The sequence below is a fragment of the Andrena cerasifolii genome, chromosome 2 (genome assembly GCF_050908995.1).
Source record: "Andrena cerasifolii isolate SP2316 chromosome 2, iyAndCera1_principal, whole genome shotgun sequence".
Lineage (NCBI taxonomy): Eukaryota > Metazoa > Arthropoda > Insecta > Hymenoptera > Andrenidae > Andrena > Andrena cerasifolii.
This window is the reverse complement of record NC_135119.1, coordinates 10,422,372-10,437,619: the sequence shown is the minus strand read 5'-3', so window position 1 is coordinate 10,437,619 and position 15,248 is coordinate 10,422,372. Positions and strand designations below refer to the sequence as shown.

The 15,248-nt window shown below is 43.2% G+C and overlaps 3 protein-coding genes across 8 annotated transcripts in view; 2 read left to right on the top strand and 1 right to left on the bottom strand.

Annotated features, from left to right (window-relative positions):
• The window catches only part of Btk29a (tyrosine-protein kinase Btk29A), a 197,235-nt gene extending 188,112 nt beyond the window's left edge, over positions 1–9,123 (top strand). For 5 of the 6 annotated variants that reach the window (XM_076830190.1, XM_076830189.1, XM_076830188.1 and 2 more), the window contains 11 exons: positions 2,161–2,222; positions 2,305–2,388; positions 5,865–5,929; positions 6,986–7,051; positions 7,133–7,261; positions 7,334–7,527; positions 7,605–7,776; positions 7,851–8,019; positions 8,095–8,213; positions 8,285–8,537; positions 8,608–9,123. In XM_076830190.1, the coding sequence (XP_076686305.1) occupies positions 2,161–2,222; positions 2,305–2,388; positions 5,865–5,929; positions 6,986–7,051; positions 7,133–7,261; positions 7,334–7,527; positions 7,605–7,776; positions 7,851–8,019; positions 8,095–8,213; positions 8,285–8,537; positions 8,608–8,709 (1,415 nt within the window). In that variant the 3' untranslated portion in view covers positions 8,710–9,123. Of the gene's footprint in view, positions 1–187; positions 494–2,160; positions 2,223–2,304; positions 2,389–5,864; positions 5,930–6,985; positions 7,052–7,132; positions 7,262–7,333; positions 7,528–7,604; positions 7,777–7,850; positions 8,020–8,094; positions 8,214–8,284; positions 8,538–8,607 lie in introns of those variants that run through there. The other variant, XM_076830193.1, reaches the window with a different exon arrangement.
• A 1,757-nt stretch (positions 9,124–10,880) lies between these two features.
• Positions 10,881–13,169, top strand: Nitfhit (ntrilase and fragile histidine triad fusion protein NitFhit). The gene is made up of 6 exons (XM_076830211.1): positions 10,881–11,131; positions 11,367–11,505; positions 11,583–11,738; positions 11,812–12,018; positions 12,489–12,701; positions 12,782–13,169. Exons 1-6 carry the CDS (start codon positions 11,082–11,084, stop codon positions 12,950–12,952), a joined length of 936 nt encoding a protein of 311 aa, XP_076686326.1. The 5' UTR covers positions 10,881–11,081; the 3' UTR covers positions 12,953–13,169.
• Positions 13,166–14,630, bottom strand: Emc3 (ER membrane protein complex subunit 3). Its single transcript, XM_076830213.1, has 4 exons — positions 14,361–14,630; positions 14,034–14,290; positions 13,612–13,953; positions 13,166–13,543 (listed from the first exon to the last, which is right to left on the bottom strand). Exons 1-4 carry the CDS (start codon positions 14,507–14,509, stop codon positions 13,533–13,535), a joined length of 759 nt encoding a protein of 252 aa, XP_076686328.1. The 5' UTR covers positions 14,510–14,630; the 3' UTR covers positions 13,166–13,532.
• Positions 14,631–15,248: the final 618 nt, after the last annotated feature.

Genomic DNA, 15,248 nt, shown 5'->3' with positions numbered 1-15,248 from the left:
CGTGCAGGCCGGGGCTCTGTGGCTTCTCGTTCCCGTGCAGTGGATTAAAGTTCGCGTTGCTGGACGGTTTTTGGTGGAGAATCGGGGAGTACGTTACTCGCGTTCGAATGTTTCTTAGGAAGTTCAGACGCAGGCTTGTTTCGTGATATTCGATTGGGATGCGTTAGAAGCGAACCGGGGGGACGGGCTCCGGCGAGATTGAATTCCGCCGAGAGAACAGGCGCGTTCGTTTAATTCGCCAGACGTCTACTCGACCGTCCGATCCAGGGGCGGAATAAACGTTTCTTGTGACTTCGGACGGCAGCTTTTTCTGCGCCCGGAGCGGAGAATTCGCGTTGCTTTTAGTATTCCCGTTGTCGCGGCGTATTTTCGGAGACAGATATGAAAATGATACGGAAGAAGTTGCCCGGCTGAGGGGGATTCTTCTGCGCTGTGTTTTGCGACGGTGCTCGCGTGACATTTGCAAGACATGATACTTATTGCTGACGTCAAGGTAAAAATCGTGTTTCGCTAGGTGCGAATGTACGCAGCATGTAGGTGCCTGTATGTTACTGTATTCAGTGGCGCACCCAGAGAGGGAGCCATGGGCACCTGGCACCCCCAAAGAAAAAGGAAAAAGAAGATTAATGTAACCACGCTTGAAGAGCTTTGCAAAAATAAAAGAAACTTGGATTTTATTCTTTAAATAGGTTTGATAATTATGCAATGAATTCTATTGAATTTGCATTAAAAATATCTTTGTCCGTTCAACTCGGATCCCCCCAAGATTAAATCCTGAGTGCGCTACTAACTGTATTACTGTACTAGTATATTTATGCACTATACAACGGCTGAACCAATGATAATAATAATTATGGAGGCACAACTATATTGCAGCTAGCTTTGCTACTCAGCTTCGCACAAAATTTAGTCTGATTTTATAAAAAAAAAATTTTTATTTATTTGTGAAAATAGTCGCATTTGTCTGGATTAGTAAGACGTAATGAGCTGAGGCTCGTTTCGTGATCCTGCAGTTTATCGTTCAAAAGTTTTTAGGCGACAGACAAACACACAAACATATAAAAGCTTTCTGCTTTATGTATTAAGATTGTATTTCGACTATACCTCGACTATGTTACAACTATATCCGGACGGTGCCCCAACTATACCTGAATTCCGTCGTTTCTGGGTGACAACTATGCCGAAACTATAATTCTACTAGACTACAACTATAGATACCCAAATGATTGTAGCAGGTAGCTCATCTCGGTAACAGCTACAGCTCAACTATACCTCGACTACCTAACGACCGCGCGTCGACGATATTACATCTACATAACGACGATTTGCAATCTTCAATTCTAATTAAGAAGACACAACATCGCGAAACGTTTGGCCAAAGGACTTACGACCGGCGGGCCACGAATTAATTCTTTCTAAAGACTGCAGCCTGTACTTGCAACAGGGAAGCAAACGAAACGATAACTCTTAATCCTTGTTTAATTACTGGCTGGCCACGGAGACGGTTAATTGGTAGCGGTCTGGCAACGAAATCCGCTTTAATTCCTGCTCGGCTCCGATTTATAACTAACTGAGACCGGCATCGATGGATTCTCTGTTAATTAAAAATCAAAATCGCGGCCCCTGCCCACTCGAAATTTATCGTGGAAACGAGCGAGAAATTAATGCCTCGTTACTCGTGCCTCGCTCGGTCCCGATCATCGCGAGAGAGCTTTTCCAGCGACGATATGAAGATTTAGGGGAGGAGAGATCAACGATTCCTTTTCCGTGCTCGCAGGCTATACGAGCACCCCAGTTACTCTCTCTTAAAAACTCGTTCCGTTCCGCGAGTTATATTTTGTGAAAAATTGGCGGGGCTTCGTTAGCATTCATTGTGAGCAACACGAGCTCGTTACGATGCAAGTTATGAAGTTTCTCTTGCAAAGCCGTTTCTCCGTGCTACGTTCAATGATTATCAATATTATCATTAATGAAAGAAGCGAGACTTTCTTTGCAGAGAAAATTTAGAACAATGGCACTTTTTTCAATTGTTGCGCAATTAAAAAGTCACGCGTTTAGGAAAGTGTCCTTTTATTTCTTCAACGCGTATGAAAGCGAGATATGCGCTATGTATAATTAATTTATGCGATCACTGAATTGGTGTTTTTGTTTATTTTTCAGGAACCCCCTCAACTCCGATAATGCCAGGGGGCACGCCTGGGACCCCGTCTTCTAAGATAAAGGTAATACCCTCGATTCGCTCGCAATGCCATTAATAGAATCGGTGTCTTCCGACGGAGTTTAAATTAATAATCAATCTTCTAGGATAAAATAATGATGAGAACGAAGGTCGTGGTGGCTCTGTACCCTTTTCTAGCGACAGTGGGGGGCGATCTATCTCTCGAGAAGGTAAGCGAGTTTCAATTCGAGTTCCTTTGAAGAAAACCATCGATGGAGGAATAATCGAGCTGTTAATTTGCACGGGGCGGAGTTCATCGACTCTGGGAAACGCGTGCAGCGTTTTTCACGCGCGATTGTGCCGCCGCGAAAGAATTGCTTTCGAACTAGCCGGACAGTTATTTGTACAGCGCGGTTTTAATCGCATTGCGGGGTACCTAAAATTCCATTGGCATGGAAATTCAGACTGCGTTAAAACGGGTGTTGTCGATGTCCCGTTGCGAATTGGCCCTCGATACTTCTTCAGGCTCTCAGAGCAAATGAACTGATTTTCTTCGTTCCCTTGGAAGAGAATTTCATCGATTCGTATTCCGAAGCTCGAGACAACTTTAAAAACACTTCGCTTTTTTTTATACAGCGAATTAGCAATAACGTGAGTTGTCGTATTGAATTAATTTTAAAACTGTCTCGACTCTTTTAAATTGAAATGTTTTATGATATTGGGGGATCAGAAACCCCCGTAAAAGGGAGCCCGGAACAAGAGACCTCGGAGGGTGGACTTTGGCGACATTGGTAAGGCGGCTGACCAGTAGCGCAGAGGACCCCGAAGATAAAGTGGGTTCGAGTCCCACCACCCGCGAGGTCGATTTTTTACGTGCTCCCGAACATATAGGAATTATAAAACCTATTCCTACAATAATCCAAATATCCAAACCTGCCCTTGGTTCTGTTACACTTAAATATAAAATAAATATACTCAAGCATGCCGTACGAAATCATTACAGAACTACACAAACATCATCACACCGAATTCCAGTAGAGTCGTGCTTGAATAAGGAACCCCAAAGCGGCCCAAATCACAAACCGAATCGAGCCATATTTGAAGGAAGAGAGTCTCTCGAACTAACAAGGGAAGCCGCGACATCTGGGTTTCCAGAGTTTCCGAAATATTAATAAAAAAAGGTGTTTATGCGTTGACGAACAAAAGCGATAGCGAAGTTTATTGCAACGATGAATAGCGGCGCGTGTAAAGGGCAGGCCTCGCATCGGAACTTTCACCGGTTCGATTCTCACTGGGATCATTTTTTTTTATAAATGTATTTTGTATTGTTTTATTCCTCAACAGATAAAGTACTATTTTACATTCTAAAATATGACATTTATCGTAAAAACAAATGAAACAATAAAATTCACGACACCATCCACATCTAATAAAAGATGTACGGCCACAGGTACATTTTTTAATTGTACAATTAGTTTCTAGTGGACATTACATTTAATTTAAAAGAAAATACGTCGCCTACACGGCTTATAAGCTTGCTTATAAAAGACCCGCTATAGCGAGCACGTTCCAAACACAAAATACATTTATAGGAAAAAAAGTGATCCCAGTGAGAATCGAACCGGTGAAAGTTCCGGTGCGAGACCTGCCCTTTACACGCGCCGCTATTCATCGTTGCAATAAACTTCGCTATCGCTTCTGTTCGTCAACGCATAAACATCTTTTTTTATTAATATTTCAGAAACTCTTGGGTAGTGGACCCAACATGTGACGCAGTTATTGGTCTGCTACACCTACACTACAACATATATGAGATTCATCAAAATCCGTGTCCCAGATGTCGCCGGCCTCCCCTTGTAAATCTTACAGAACGCAGAACCACGCCCAGTAGAATTTGCATCACGTCGCACGAAATTCAACCCACTCGAACTTTATCAAACTACGGCGAATCGCATCGAATAGCAATCCCTAAAAAGCTGCTTTAAACTCCCTCTATAATATGCTTTCACCCAAACTACTTTCAGTCGCAAATCACCACTTCCAGGCGACGTTCAACTACATCTAATCACGTCCAACTTGAGTTCGGGAAAGCCCGATGCGATTAAGGCTCGCGGGGCTGGCCTTAATTCTTAGCGCGCGGCGAGGACGGGAGTTGCCAAACAAGCAGGACGTATTAGGTCTCGAACGCGATTAAAGTTCTAATCCCTGGACGGAGGATGGGCCTCTCGCGCCACTGATTCCTGCGGTCGGATAACGGTCTCGATAATGTCCCGTTTGGATCGAATTATCGCCGAGTTCGGCGCGGGCATCCACGGAATCCTGTGGATACCGGTTATCCTCTAATATGCGGAGTAACCGCTCGCAGATCCTCATTAGACACTCGGACCAGCGCCGCTGCCCGTCGCGCGCTGCTTTATGCCACTATAAACGGACCACTTGCCAAGTTTTACGGCACTCGGGAGCGTACGTGTGCGCCTTGACCCTTTCCACTCCGAGTACGCTTCGCATTAAACTTTAAATTGCAGTTACACACGGGGCATCATTAGAGCTTATAGAAGTAGAAGTTTCTGAATTATTAGTTCCGACATCGGTATCGACATCGGGCTGAGGGCCCGACCTAGGGGGCGCAAAAAGGGCAACTGCCCCGGAGCGGCATAATTGGTTAATTGGTAATTTATGAATATTACATTTTTTTTATAAAACACAAGGCTTTTGTTATTCAGAAAATACCTACAAGACATTTCACTCGCTGTGAAAAATTATATTTTAAACTAATTATAAAGGGTAACGAAAATCATTTTTGCCCAGAATGGCGGAAGAGTTAGATCGAGACCTGCCTATGGTAACCTCCCATCCCGAATTTCCATCTTCGAGAGAAAGATCTCTATCCCATTCGACGAGCGAATACGTTGGTGTACAAAGGGCTGAAGGGTCTAGGGGCCACCTACCCCTCGACGATAAATCGATACGTGCATGGTTCTCAGCCGTGAAAGACAGAACGCTCAAGAGATCCGACGGGAACGTTCTCGAGTTTTCGTTCAATTTGATCTAAGTCCCTGTGGCATCGAATCAATGTACCGCGGAGGGCTTTCCGCGATAGGAGGAACTGGGTCGAGCCATGACGCAGGGATCACGGGGAGAAACCGGGAATCGATGTGGAATTTCGACGGGATTGTTGTTCAAACGGTCGAAATTGAATTGCCTAGCAACTGATGCGAGTGATTCCCAAAATGCGCCTTGCATCGTTATGTTCCACGACAGATGCTTCAACTCTCGACCTTGAACTCCTACGCTATCGACATTCCTTGCGGCTTCGTGACCTTGAATGACCTTGAGTGACCTTGAATGTTAAATTGATAAATTCGCCTTGGAAGCGATAGACACTCTTATAAAAGATATAGCAGTTTTTGGAAAAGAATTGGATTGACCTTGAAACGTCCTTGACCTTTCCATTCACGATAATCGATTCCCAACGCAAGCTATTCCCCTCCGTGTCAAGTATTTTTTGGAACCACCAATAAGGAAGATAATCCTATTGACCACTTTGTAGTGATCACGCTGTAGAACTGAGGATTCAATGTGCCACTTTCTTGGAGAACTATGATACAAAGCTCGCTGTACCTTCTTGCATGGGAAGAGTGTAGGGAGAGATGCAGTTCTAGGAACGCAGTACTCGCCAGAGGCAAATGAGTTTCTGTTGTTTCAGGGTGCAGAGTACGAGGTGCTGGATGATTCTCAGGAGCACTGGTGGAAAGTCAAAGACGAGCATGGGTATGTAATAGTACCGTTACCATAAGAAAGCTAAAGCACAGGATACGAACAAGAGAGGAACACGATAAATGTGTCTGGAAAGGGTTCTAATTGTAATGAATGTTATTCGACCATCAGCTGATAGGATAAGACCAAACCAGCCAATGGCTACTCCTTATTTCTTCATTTAAGATCCACCTTCCTTATTCCTCTATCTCCCTAATTGAATCTCCGCTCGATAAGCTATGCTACGTAGTAGAGCCTCTGCCCTTCGTCAACAATTCCTTACACTGCTTTCGCAGCGAACAGTTTCATAAGTTTGTCTGGCATCGACACAAGTGTAGTTGCATATTCAGCGAAGTGGAATCCCACGTACCAGCTGGTTTCTGATTTAAATTAAACAACCCCACCCTGGCACTGCGCTAACAGTTTTATGCTTCTGCGGTTGAAGGTGAACATGGACTGAATTTTGTCACTGCGATGCATCCAAATTGCCTTCTGTTCCCAGTGAGCATAGTACATATTTGGAGATTGAGTGCTTTTAAAGGCTTAGTTTCCCCCTTCTCTCTCTCTCTCTCTCTCGCCAGCCATCACTTCATATTCCATAACGACTACTTAGTATGCCCAAAAGCGGATTATACGCGGGAGCTGTGTTTGTCGTGCGCCAAGTGGTCGAGGATCCTCGAGATACAGCCTTGATTCGCAAACACCGGCGTAAGGAAGCGCGGCTTGTGTCAAGGAAACACGAGGGGACCTGGGACAGGATCCGATATTTACTGTGCTCTTAATCGACGCAAACGTGCGTGATATTTGCAATGCTAATCCCACGTGAAAATATCAAACCGTAACAGCGACCCATCGAATGATCCGAGAAACACCGAAACTCGTTAACAGCCCTAGTTCCTATATTCGCTGTTAATCACTAATTGGATCTCGTTAAAACTTAAGTACCTCTACCTGACATTCATTCAGGATAGCTTGTGGAACTTTCATACAGTTTCCGTAGCGCAAACCAATTAATAATTAGTAAACTGCCTGGTAGGGTATCTCTACAGTGGAACCTTTTGCTGATTTCAGATCCATCGGTTACATCCCTAGTAACTATGTGAAGGAGAAGGAGCTCCTGGGTCTTCAGAAATATGAGTAAGAGCTTGGTTTAGTTGAGGAATGGTATATGGTATTTGTAAATACTAATTGCAACGTGATAAATGGTCTGAATTGCAGATGGTACGTGGGTGATATGTCTAGGCAACGCGCAGAATCATTGCTCAAGCAGGAGGACAAAGAAGGATGCTTCGTTGTTCGTAATTCTTCTACCAAAGGGCTCTACACGCTTTCCCTCTACACTAAAGTGTAAGCGTTATCATTTGTGCATTAACATCTTCACCAAAGAGGAATGCTGAGGAGACGTGTGTATCGTTACAGCCCACATCCTCACGTGAAACACTATCACATTAAGCAGAACACAAGGGGAGAGTTTTACTTCTCTGAGAAGCACTGCTGCGACTCTATACCAGACTTGGTAAACTACCACAGGCACAACAGCGGAGGATTGGCCAGCAGATTGAAGACTAGCCCTTGCGATCGCCCTGTACCAGCAACCGCTGGCCTTAGTCATGGTACGTAATCCCATTCGAGGCAAATTTTCAGAATCAAAATAAGTTACGTAAACGTTTAATGTCTGCTTCGTACGTAGACAAATGGGAGATTGATCCAGCGGAGCTACATTTGCTGGAGGAACTTGGTTCTGGACAGTTTGGAGTCGTGCGAAGGGGAAAGTGGCGTGGTTCTATAGATGTCGCTGTTAAAATGATGAAGGAAGGCACTATGTCCGAAGATGATTTTATAGAGGAAGCTAAAGTGATGACGTAAGTCAACAGGGAAGCTTGAATGTTTGTAACCAAGCTATCGGATGCTAAATATTGAATTGTGTCTCGTCTAGGAAACTCCAACACCAGAATTTGGTCCAGTTGTATGGCGTATGCAGTAAAGATAGGCCGATATACATTGTCACTGAGTACATGCGACATGGATCTCTTCTCAACTACCTCCATCGTCACGAAGCAACATTAGGAGCGAACGTTGGCCTTCTATTGGATATGTGCATACAGGTAAGGGTCGATATTCCAACACAAACACAAATTTAAAAGGTTCACATACAACTAGCCCCATAATTCTGATCACAGGTCTGCAAAGGAATGGCTTACTTGGAAAGGCACAACTACATTCACAGAGATCTCGCTGCGCGCAACTGTCTAGTGGGCTCAGAAAACGTAGTGAAAGTCGCAGACTTTGGATTAGCGAGGTGAACACTCCTACCATTTCCAAGTCCTATTACTAGAACCCCTTAAATTTACAGAGCTAAACCATTCGCAGGTATGTGCTCGATGATCAGTACACCAGTAGCGGAGGCACTAAATTCCCCATCAAATGGGCACCACCGGAGGTACTGAACTACACCCGCTTCAGCTCCAAGTCAGACGTTTGGGCGTACGGAGTGCTCATGTGGGAAGTGTTCACCTGTGGAAAGATGCCTTACGGACGTCTAAAGAACACCGAGGTCGTAGAGAGAGTTCAACGTGGGATCATATTAGAGAGACCGAAGGCCTGCTTCAAGGAAGTCTACGAGGTTTGCTATACGACCCATGGAGCGGATTTCCCCAATGAAATCCCCTCGTCTACCTGTGAATTCCTTGCAGGTGATGCGAAAGTGCTGGGCCCACTGCCCGGAGGTGCGACCATCCTTCCGCGTTCTGAAGGAGCAGCTGATCAGCGTGTCCCAGGGTCTGCTCAATGATTGACTCAACCTCCTACGGTGTATCCGCCTGTCGTCGCCTTCGAGCCGGTCAGCGCAGGCGACGAAATCTCCATCGCTGGAGCGATCGCCCTCGACGTTGCCATCCTCGAACTCCTCGTCGTCGTACAACTCGTCGACGCTGCCGTCGTCGCGCAAGACACGCTCGTCCGCCTCTCTGCCGCAGTCGGTGGATTTTCTACACCTCTCGTCGTCCACGTGCAAGCCGAAGAAAGGGGGGTCATCCTCGCAGAGCACACCCGGCCACCAACCTAGTCAACCATCGTCAAGCTCGTCGAACGTCTGTGACATTTGCAGTTCCTACGGGCACCCGTGGATCGAGATTTGCAAGGCGATACGAGCCACTAAAGGCAAATAACTGTGTGTGTATGTGTGTGCGTTCCAAAAAAAGAAAAGAAAACACGTGCGTCTCGATTCAAACCGCGACTGCATTCGCAGCTTACACGCCCAGGAGAGTATTCATTGGTACGACGTTGTTTCTGGAAACCCCTGATCCTCCTGCTCCTCTCCTCCCTCCCCCCTCCTACGCCATTGCCCCGCCCCCTTCACACCTTATTCAGATACTCGAGAGAATTCGTTTTTTATTCCCCCCCACCCCCATCTCGTCGAACAAATGATCCGAGTGCGTGATATTCTTGTGTTCTGCATACTAGTTCCCCCCTCTCCTCCTCCTGCTCTCCTCACGAACCCTCCCCCGAACCCTAGTATGATTTTCCGTCTTTTTATTCCATAACAACGATATGGATGCATTTACGAATAGAACAAGTAGTATTTATTGAGTGTCCTCGAAGGGATAATACTAGTAAGTGGTGACAATTTCCGTAGAGACATGTACTGTCCTTTTGTTATCGACTTTTTAACGAAACAAGTAACGTAATTCTACGAAGGAGAACAATTATTTCTGCTTAACGGATGAATTTAATAAATGAATGTTTCACTTGTGTATTATATACTATGACGATTTAATAAAATAGAATAAAGAAAAACATTGGCGCGTCTTATGCCGGCGGAGTTATTTTGCGTAGGTTTAGGAACACCCCCGATAGCGGAGCACGCACGTTTAGCGAAATAAAGGTACGTTTACACGCTCGATTTCGGGGAATAGCTTGGCGATGAATAACCTAGTTTTGGGCGGAGGAAAAAAGCATCGGGGGAAATAATAATATGAATAAGAATATCACTATATAGGAATGTGAGAACTGGATACCGAAGAAATAATTCTATAAATTGCTCGTCAATCATTTCGAATTGAAAAATCTGTAAAAATTGGAGAATCCGGAAGCATCAATGACGCGTCAGTGAAACAGCAAAAATATACTAATTCACAGACAAAACATTGTACTGAACTATATAAAACCACAGTAACGATATGTTTCGTCTCTGGCGCGAACGAAAGTTCTCGGAATCGTGTGTAAATAGACCTTACAGCTACCCTAAGTTACTGCTTGGCTCGAAACATGCGACTCTTTCAGATTTCCCCTACTTCCCTTTTTTTCAATCATCACAGTGGTATTACTTTCAAAGTTTTTTATTACTACATATGTACTATACTATGCAAAAGAATAGACACTTTAAATGAAACTCTATACCGCGTTCGAGTGGTTTTCTTGCAAAAGACTTTTAAAAATTTCGTTAATCATTACCGCGTATATATAGAGAGGAAACGAAATATGCTGAAGAGGAAACTATTTTGCCAAATAAAGTGCATTTTCAATATAACACAATGTAGCAAGAAAAACACTCGAAGCCTCGATCTTAGATATCACCATGATTATCAGAAGCACAAAGAAATATAGTAAAAATAGACTTACACCAGTTGCATTATTTTCTCGCGAATACAGAACTCTTTCTAAAGAAATCTGGTCACCGAATCTCCTTGACGGTATCCTTATCGCGTTAATCACTAATAGCACTCGTCACGTTAATCGAACAATTGCATTAAAATTCTACAGCTAGATAATATTAATTCAAAGCACGAGTAATCACGACTCTTGCCAAACAACCGACCCGCACTCGATGAGCGCGAATTTGAAACTAATTGAAATAATACACAAGCGTCTCACTTCAGGCGGCACGTGATGCGCGCGCAATTCAATTTCACCCTAGGCCCCGCCCCCTTTCCCTAACCTAATACGATTCTCGCTCGACATAGAAATAAATTGGAAATTTCAAGGCTACTGTCACATGTACTTAACTTGCATATAGATGTAATTAATGATTTATAACAATTGTTACTTCAATCCTTAAAAGAACACGTGTTAGTACAATCGACGGAAACGTTAATACACCGTGTACTGTTTTACACCGTTTCGTATTTACAAGAGTAATAGAGTCGAAATGATATTGTAAAGTAAATAAATGATAAGCATGCGATTTATTATCGGTTTTGCTAGTGCCAAGTGCTGCAGGTAATAATTGTAAGAAAGGACGCGCATCGAATAAACCATTCAAATTGAACGTAATGTAACTCGCTTCCATCTGGACTATTCTTTGTATTCGTTCAGTAGAAATTATCTTTCAAATGTTTCGTCATAAATGTTAGATATATATATATTACAAATTTTCATTGAATAAAATTATAAACAAAATAATGGTACTGCTCGCTTTGTCATCTTTTACGGCCATGCGTATACGCTCTTTCAGAGGACAGTTCAGAAGGCCCTTCAGTGCGATGGCGAACCCATTAATCGCAGTTTGTCAAATGACATCGACGAACGATAAGGAAAAGAATCTGCAAACTGTGAGCGAACTCGCTGCGAAAGCCAAATCTAGATCAGCCTGCGTAAGTATAAGAGACACTGACAATTTCAATTATTCGAAACTGACCTTGATCGCATATGTTTCTGAAATATTTGATAGATCGCATTTTTGCCTGAAGCGTGCGATTACTTGGCAGATAATAAGAAGGATACGATAGCTATGGCACAACCTTTGAATGGGCCGATAGTAGCGAGTTACAAAGAAATTGCTAGGGCAAATACAATTTGGCTGTCTTTAGGTGGGCTGCACGAAGCGGTGAGATAGTTTAGAAGGCTTTATGGATCGCAGCGCTCATTTTTCAGCTTTCTCATTTTAATTACCTTCGTAGGTACCAGATAATAAACAATGTATACACAATACTCACATTTTAATAAATAGCGAAGGTGAAATTGTTAGTACTTATCGTAAAGCTCATTTGTACGACATGGATAATAAAAGTACCGGCGTTCGATTAATGGAATCTGATTATGTTATACCAGGGGAAAGCATCGAACCACCAGTATCAACGCCAGTTGGTAAATTAGCTCTTAGCATCGTATCCTTTGAACACAAAAATAATATCATTCCCTGCAGAGTTCGACATCTGGACGTGTAACATTTCATGCGCTGAAAACGAATCCGCGAACCGTTTGTCGCCGTCACGCTCAGTTTTTGAGAAATCTTTTCCCTTTCATCATTATTTAATTATATTTAAATGTTCATAATGCACTAATAACTTATATCGTTGTATTCGGGAGAGTTCATAGAATAATTCGACGCAGCAAGCAACCGAATAACTATTACCGTTTCGACACAAAAAATGTTAAAAGTTGAAAATTTTTCAGTTTCTTTCAAAATCGAATTTCTCAAAAACTGAGCTTGGTGGCGACAAACGGTTCGCGGATTCGTTTTCAGCGCACGAAAACCTATAAGAAAACGGCTATTGAATGTTACAAGTCCGAAAAAAAAGTAAAATTTTATCGAATTGTGTTATCGAACGTTGCAAGTACTTGACGATGAAATTAGTGCTACGACGTGCGCTTCCCGGAATTGTCTCTTGCACTGAGGAACATGGGGGCGGAGATTTTGACGTACCCATCAGCGTTTGTATACCAAACAGGTGCCGCGCATTGGGAAGTATTGTTACGTGCCAGGGCGATAGAAACTCAGTGCTACGTTGTCGCTGCCGCTCAAACTGGTACGCATAACAAGAAACGAGTGAGCTGGGGCCACGCCATGGTAAATAATCTTACTAGGATATAGGTGTTTTAAAACATTACGTATCGTTATTATTTACATGAATTATGAAACCTTACTAGATCATAGATCCGTGGGGAACAGTGATAGCGCAGTGCAGCGACAAAACCGACGTGGCTGTAGCGGAAATTCACTTGGATCTTTTACAACAAATACGAGAGAATATGCCGTGTGAAAATCATCGTAGAACAGACTTATATCCCGAAATGAAGAGCCTGAAATCGTCAACGTAGATGCTATATAATAACATGTTTCATATATACAATATGTATAAATTATTGTAAATACATGCATTTAAATTTGCACATTATACGAGCCGATGCTCGTGCATAGACCACGGTTGTAGGAAATAATTGAGAATCATGGTTTAATGATTCAATATCATACATAAAATGTATTCAAGGATTCAAAACTTTGTCATTACATTTTCGTAACATACATATATATATATATAAAACAAACATTTATTATAATACATCTTATTGTACATACTGCTTAATGACTGATGAATATTAAATACGGATGCATTCTTTGTACCTTAAGAGTGTAGTAGTTGAAAGTAAGTTGCTATTTTTATAGGCATAGACAACTTTTGTACACGTTAAACGAACAGCGTTGACGGGCTACCGAAATGTGATTAAAATGTGTATCCAAACACGAAGCGATGCTTCGGAGAGAGAGAGTTATAAATAATATATTATTTCTTGTGCTAATTAAAACTAGTAATTGATTTAATATTTACTTAAAACCTTGATTAGTTTTTTCTGAAATGGCACATGCTATATCTGTCGATATAGATGTATTGTTTGTCTTTCATTTACTACCTGTAACATACAACTTATAGAGATTACAGAGTCATCTTAACGTCGGGCAGCTCTTGACATTCACATACTTTCACTGGTGTCTGTCCTCGGGGACCCTATAAGATCCGCTTCGACACCCTGCAGCGCCCAAGTATGCTCGTATATCTCCAGTACTTCCCACTCCGATTTGAAAGCAGCTTTTGGATCCGGCGGCATAGACATCGCGGCGCCAGACACTTGGTCCTGCTGAAGCCTGAACATATCGGTGGCGCTGCTTTCTCCGAGAACCAGCGTGTAGATGGACCTCAAGCCGAACACGTTAAGAAAGTACCAGGACGCGGACGACACCCATGCGGCGTCGAGAGTAACTAATTCTATACCGCGTTGCAGCATCGGCTTGAAGCGCAACGTCAGTGGGAATGGTACTTTAGCTGCAATGCGATCATTCGCGTTCTTAAAACCGAAGCGAAGGGCAAGGAAGGTTGCGAGTGTTACTTCCAGGCAGACTTACTTGTAACGAAGCCGGACAACATCCAATTGATCCAGCCACCTATGAGCACCGTCGGCAAGACGTTACTTACGTTCCCCTTTAACATGTCTTTCATCATGTTAGGATCGGCCATAGGATTCTGCGACACTGGGGCTCGCCTTTGCGTTTTGAAATACCCTGTTTCTTCGTTATTAAAGAAATGCCTTCGGCTGATAAATGCCATCTTTGGAATATATTGGCCGTTCTCCCTGAGTAGCCTGGAGCGTATCATCACTTGGCTGCGGAAGGAGATAAATTTTAATTCCTCCGATTTAATTCCTCCGAAAACCGGGGTCCAAAGTAAATCACCTGTCCTGCACTTGGTGCACCTCGACCTTCTTCTGTGAGGCAACGAGTATCGAGACATAATGCCGAATAATACCTACGAGGAACGTGATCACAACAATCGGGAGGAACACCCAGCCCCGGATATTCGGATCTAAAAGCAACTCAGCCATGGCAGTTGTCGCTGCCCCGAAATTCACGAGGAGGAAAGAATAAAGGTAAGAGAACCAAACAGGCCGAAGAACATTTTACGAAGGCAAGAATATGTGCATGTCAGTGCCGGTTACACTCATGGAGAGCCACCTGGAGGACGCAATCTAAAAATAACGATTTCAAGCTTCACCGATAATGAAGCGAAGCAATAATAATGACGATGGAATATTATTCAGTGCGTAGAAATTTAATAAGCTCAGTATAATATCCTAAATACTATTTACTACCCGTTTACATTATTAATCATGATAATTGCGAGTTATATACAAGGCAGTCTTTTTAAATATTTCCCTCGAATAGGATAAGACGAGGAACTATAAAGTACGCTTTGTATACACTAAATAGCAACCACTTCACGCTACTTCCGACTCCGAAACATTAGAATTGAACGAACAGTAGCATTTCGAATTCTTTCGTTTGAAATTCCACCCAATAGTTTCCCGCCATTCGGAAAGTGAACTTCACTACCAGCGCGCATTGAATCAACTTTGAATTTCCAATAAATTAAACTTAAACTCCGAAATCGTTGGTTACATTTCCGCACACAGCTATGGAAATGTCTTTAAAAAACCTATCGAACCTTTGCAACTAATAACTTAACCGCTCAGCACTCGCCGCGTGCGGGATTACTCCAGCCACGTCTCTCGCCCACGGCCCCCGAACGCCTGGCAGGCGTTCCCCGCACACCCGCACCCTCTG

What these genes read in the sequence shown, in the direction of transcription:
- Nitfhit (XM_076830211.1), top strand. Translation starts at nt 11,082, where the DNA reads ATGATAAGCATGCGATTTATTATCGGTTTTGCTAGTGCCAAGTGCTGC. An exon ending in GCTAGTGCCAAGTGCTGCAG is followed by an intron (nt 11,132 to 11,366) that starts GTAATAATTGTA and finishes ACGCTCTTTCAG; the next exon opens with AGGACAGTTCAGAAGGCCCT. An exon ending in TAGGTGGGCTGCACGAAGCG is followed by an intron (nt 11,739 to 11,811) that starts GTGAGATAGTTT and finishes TTACCTTCGTAG; the next exon opens with GTACCAGATAATAAACAATG.
- Emc3 (XM_076830213.1), bottom strand. Translation starts at nt 14,509, where the DNA reads ATGGCTGAGTTGCTTTTAGATCCGAATATCCGGGGCTGGGTGTTCCTC. An exon ending in GTGCACCAAGTGCAGGACAG is followed by an intron (nt 14,291 to 14,360) that starts GTGATTTACTTT and finishes CTCCTTCCGCAG; the next exon opens with CCAAGTGATGATACGCTCCA. An exon ending in GTTGTCCGGCTTCGTTACAA is followed by an intron (nt 13,954 to 14,033) that starts GTAAGTCTGCCT and finishes ATCGCATTGCAG; the next exon opens with CTAAAGTACCATTCCCACTG.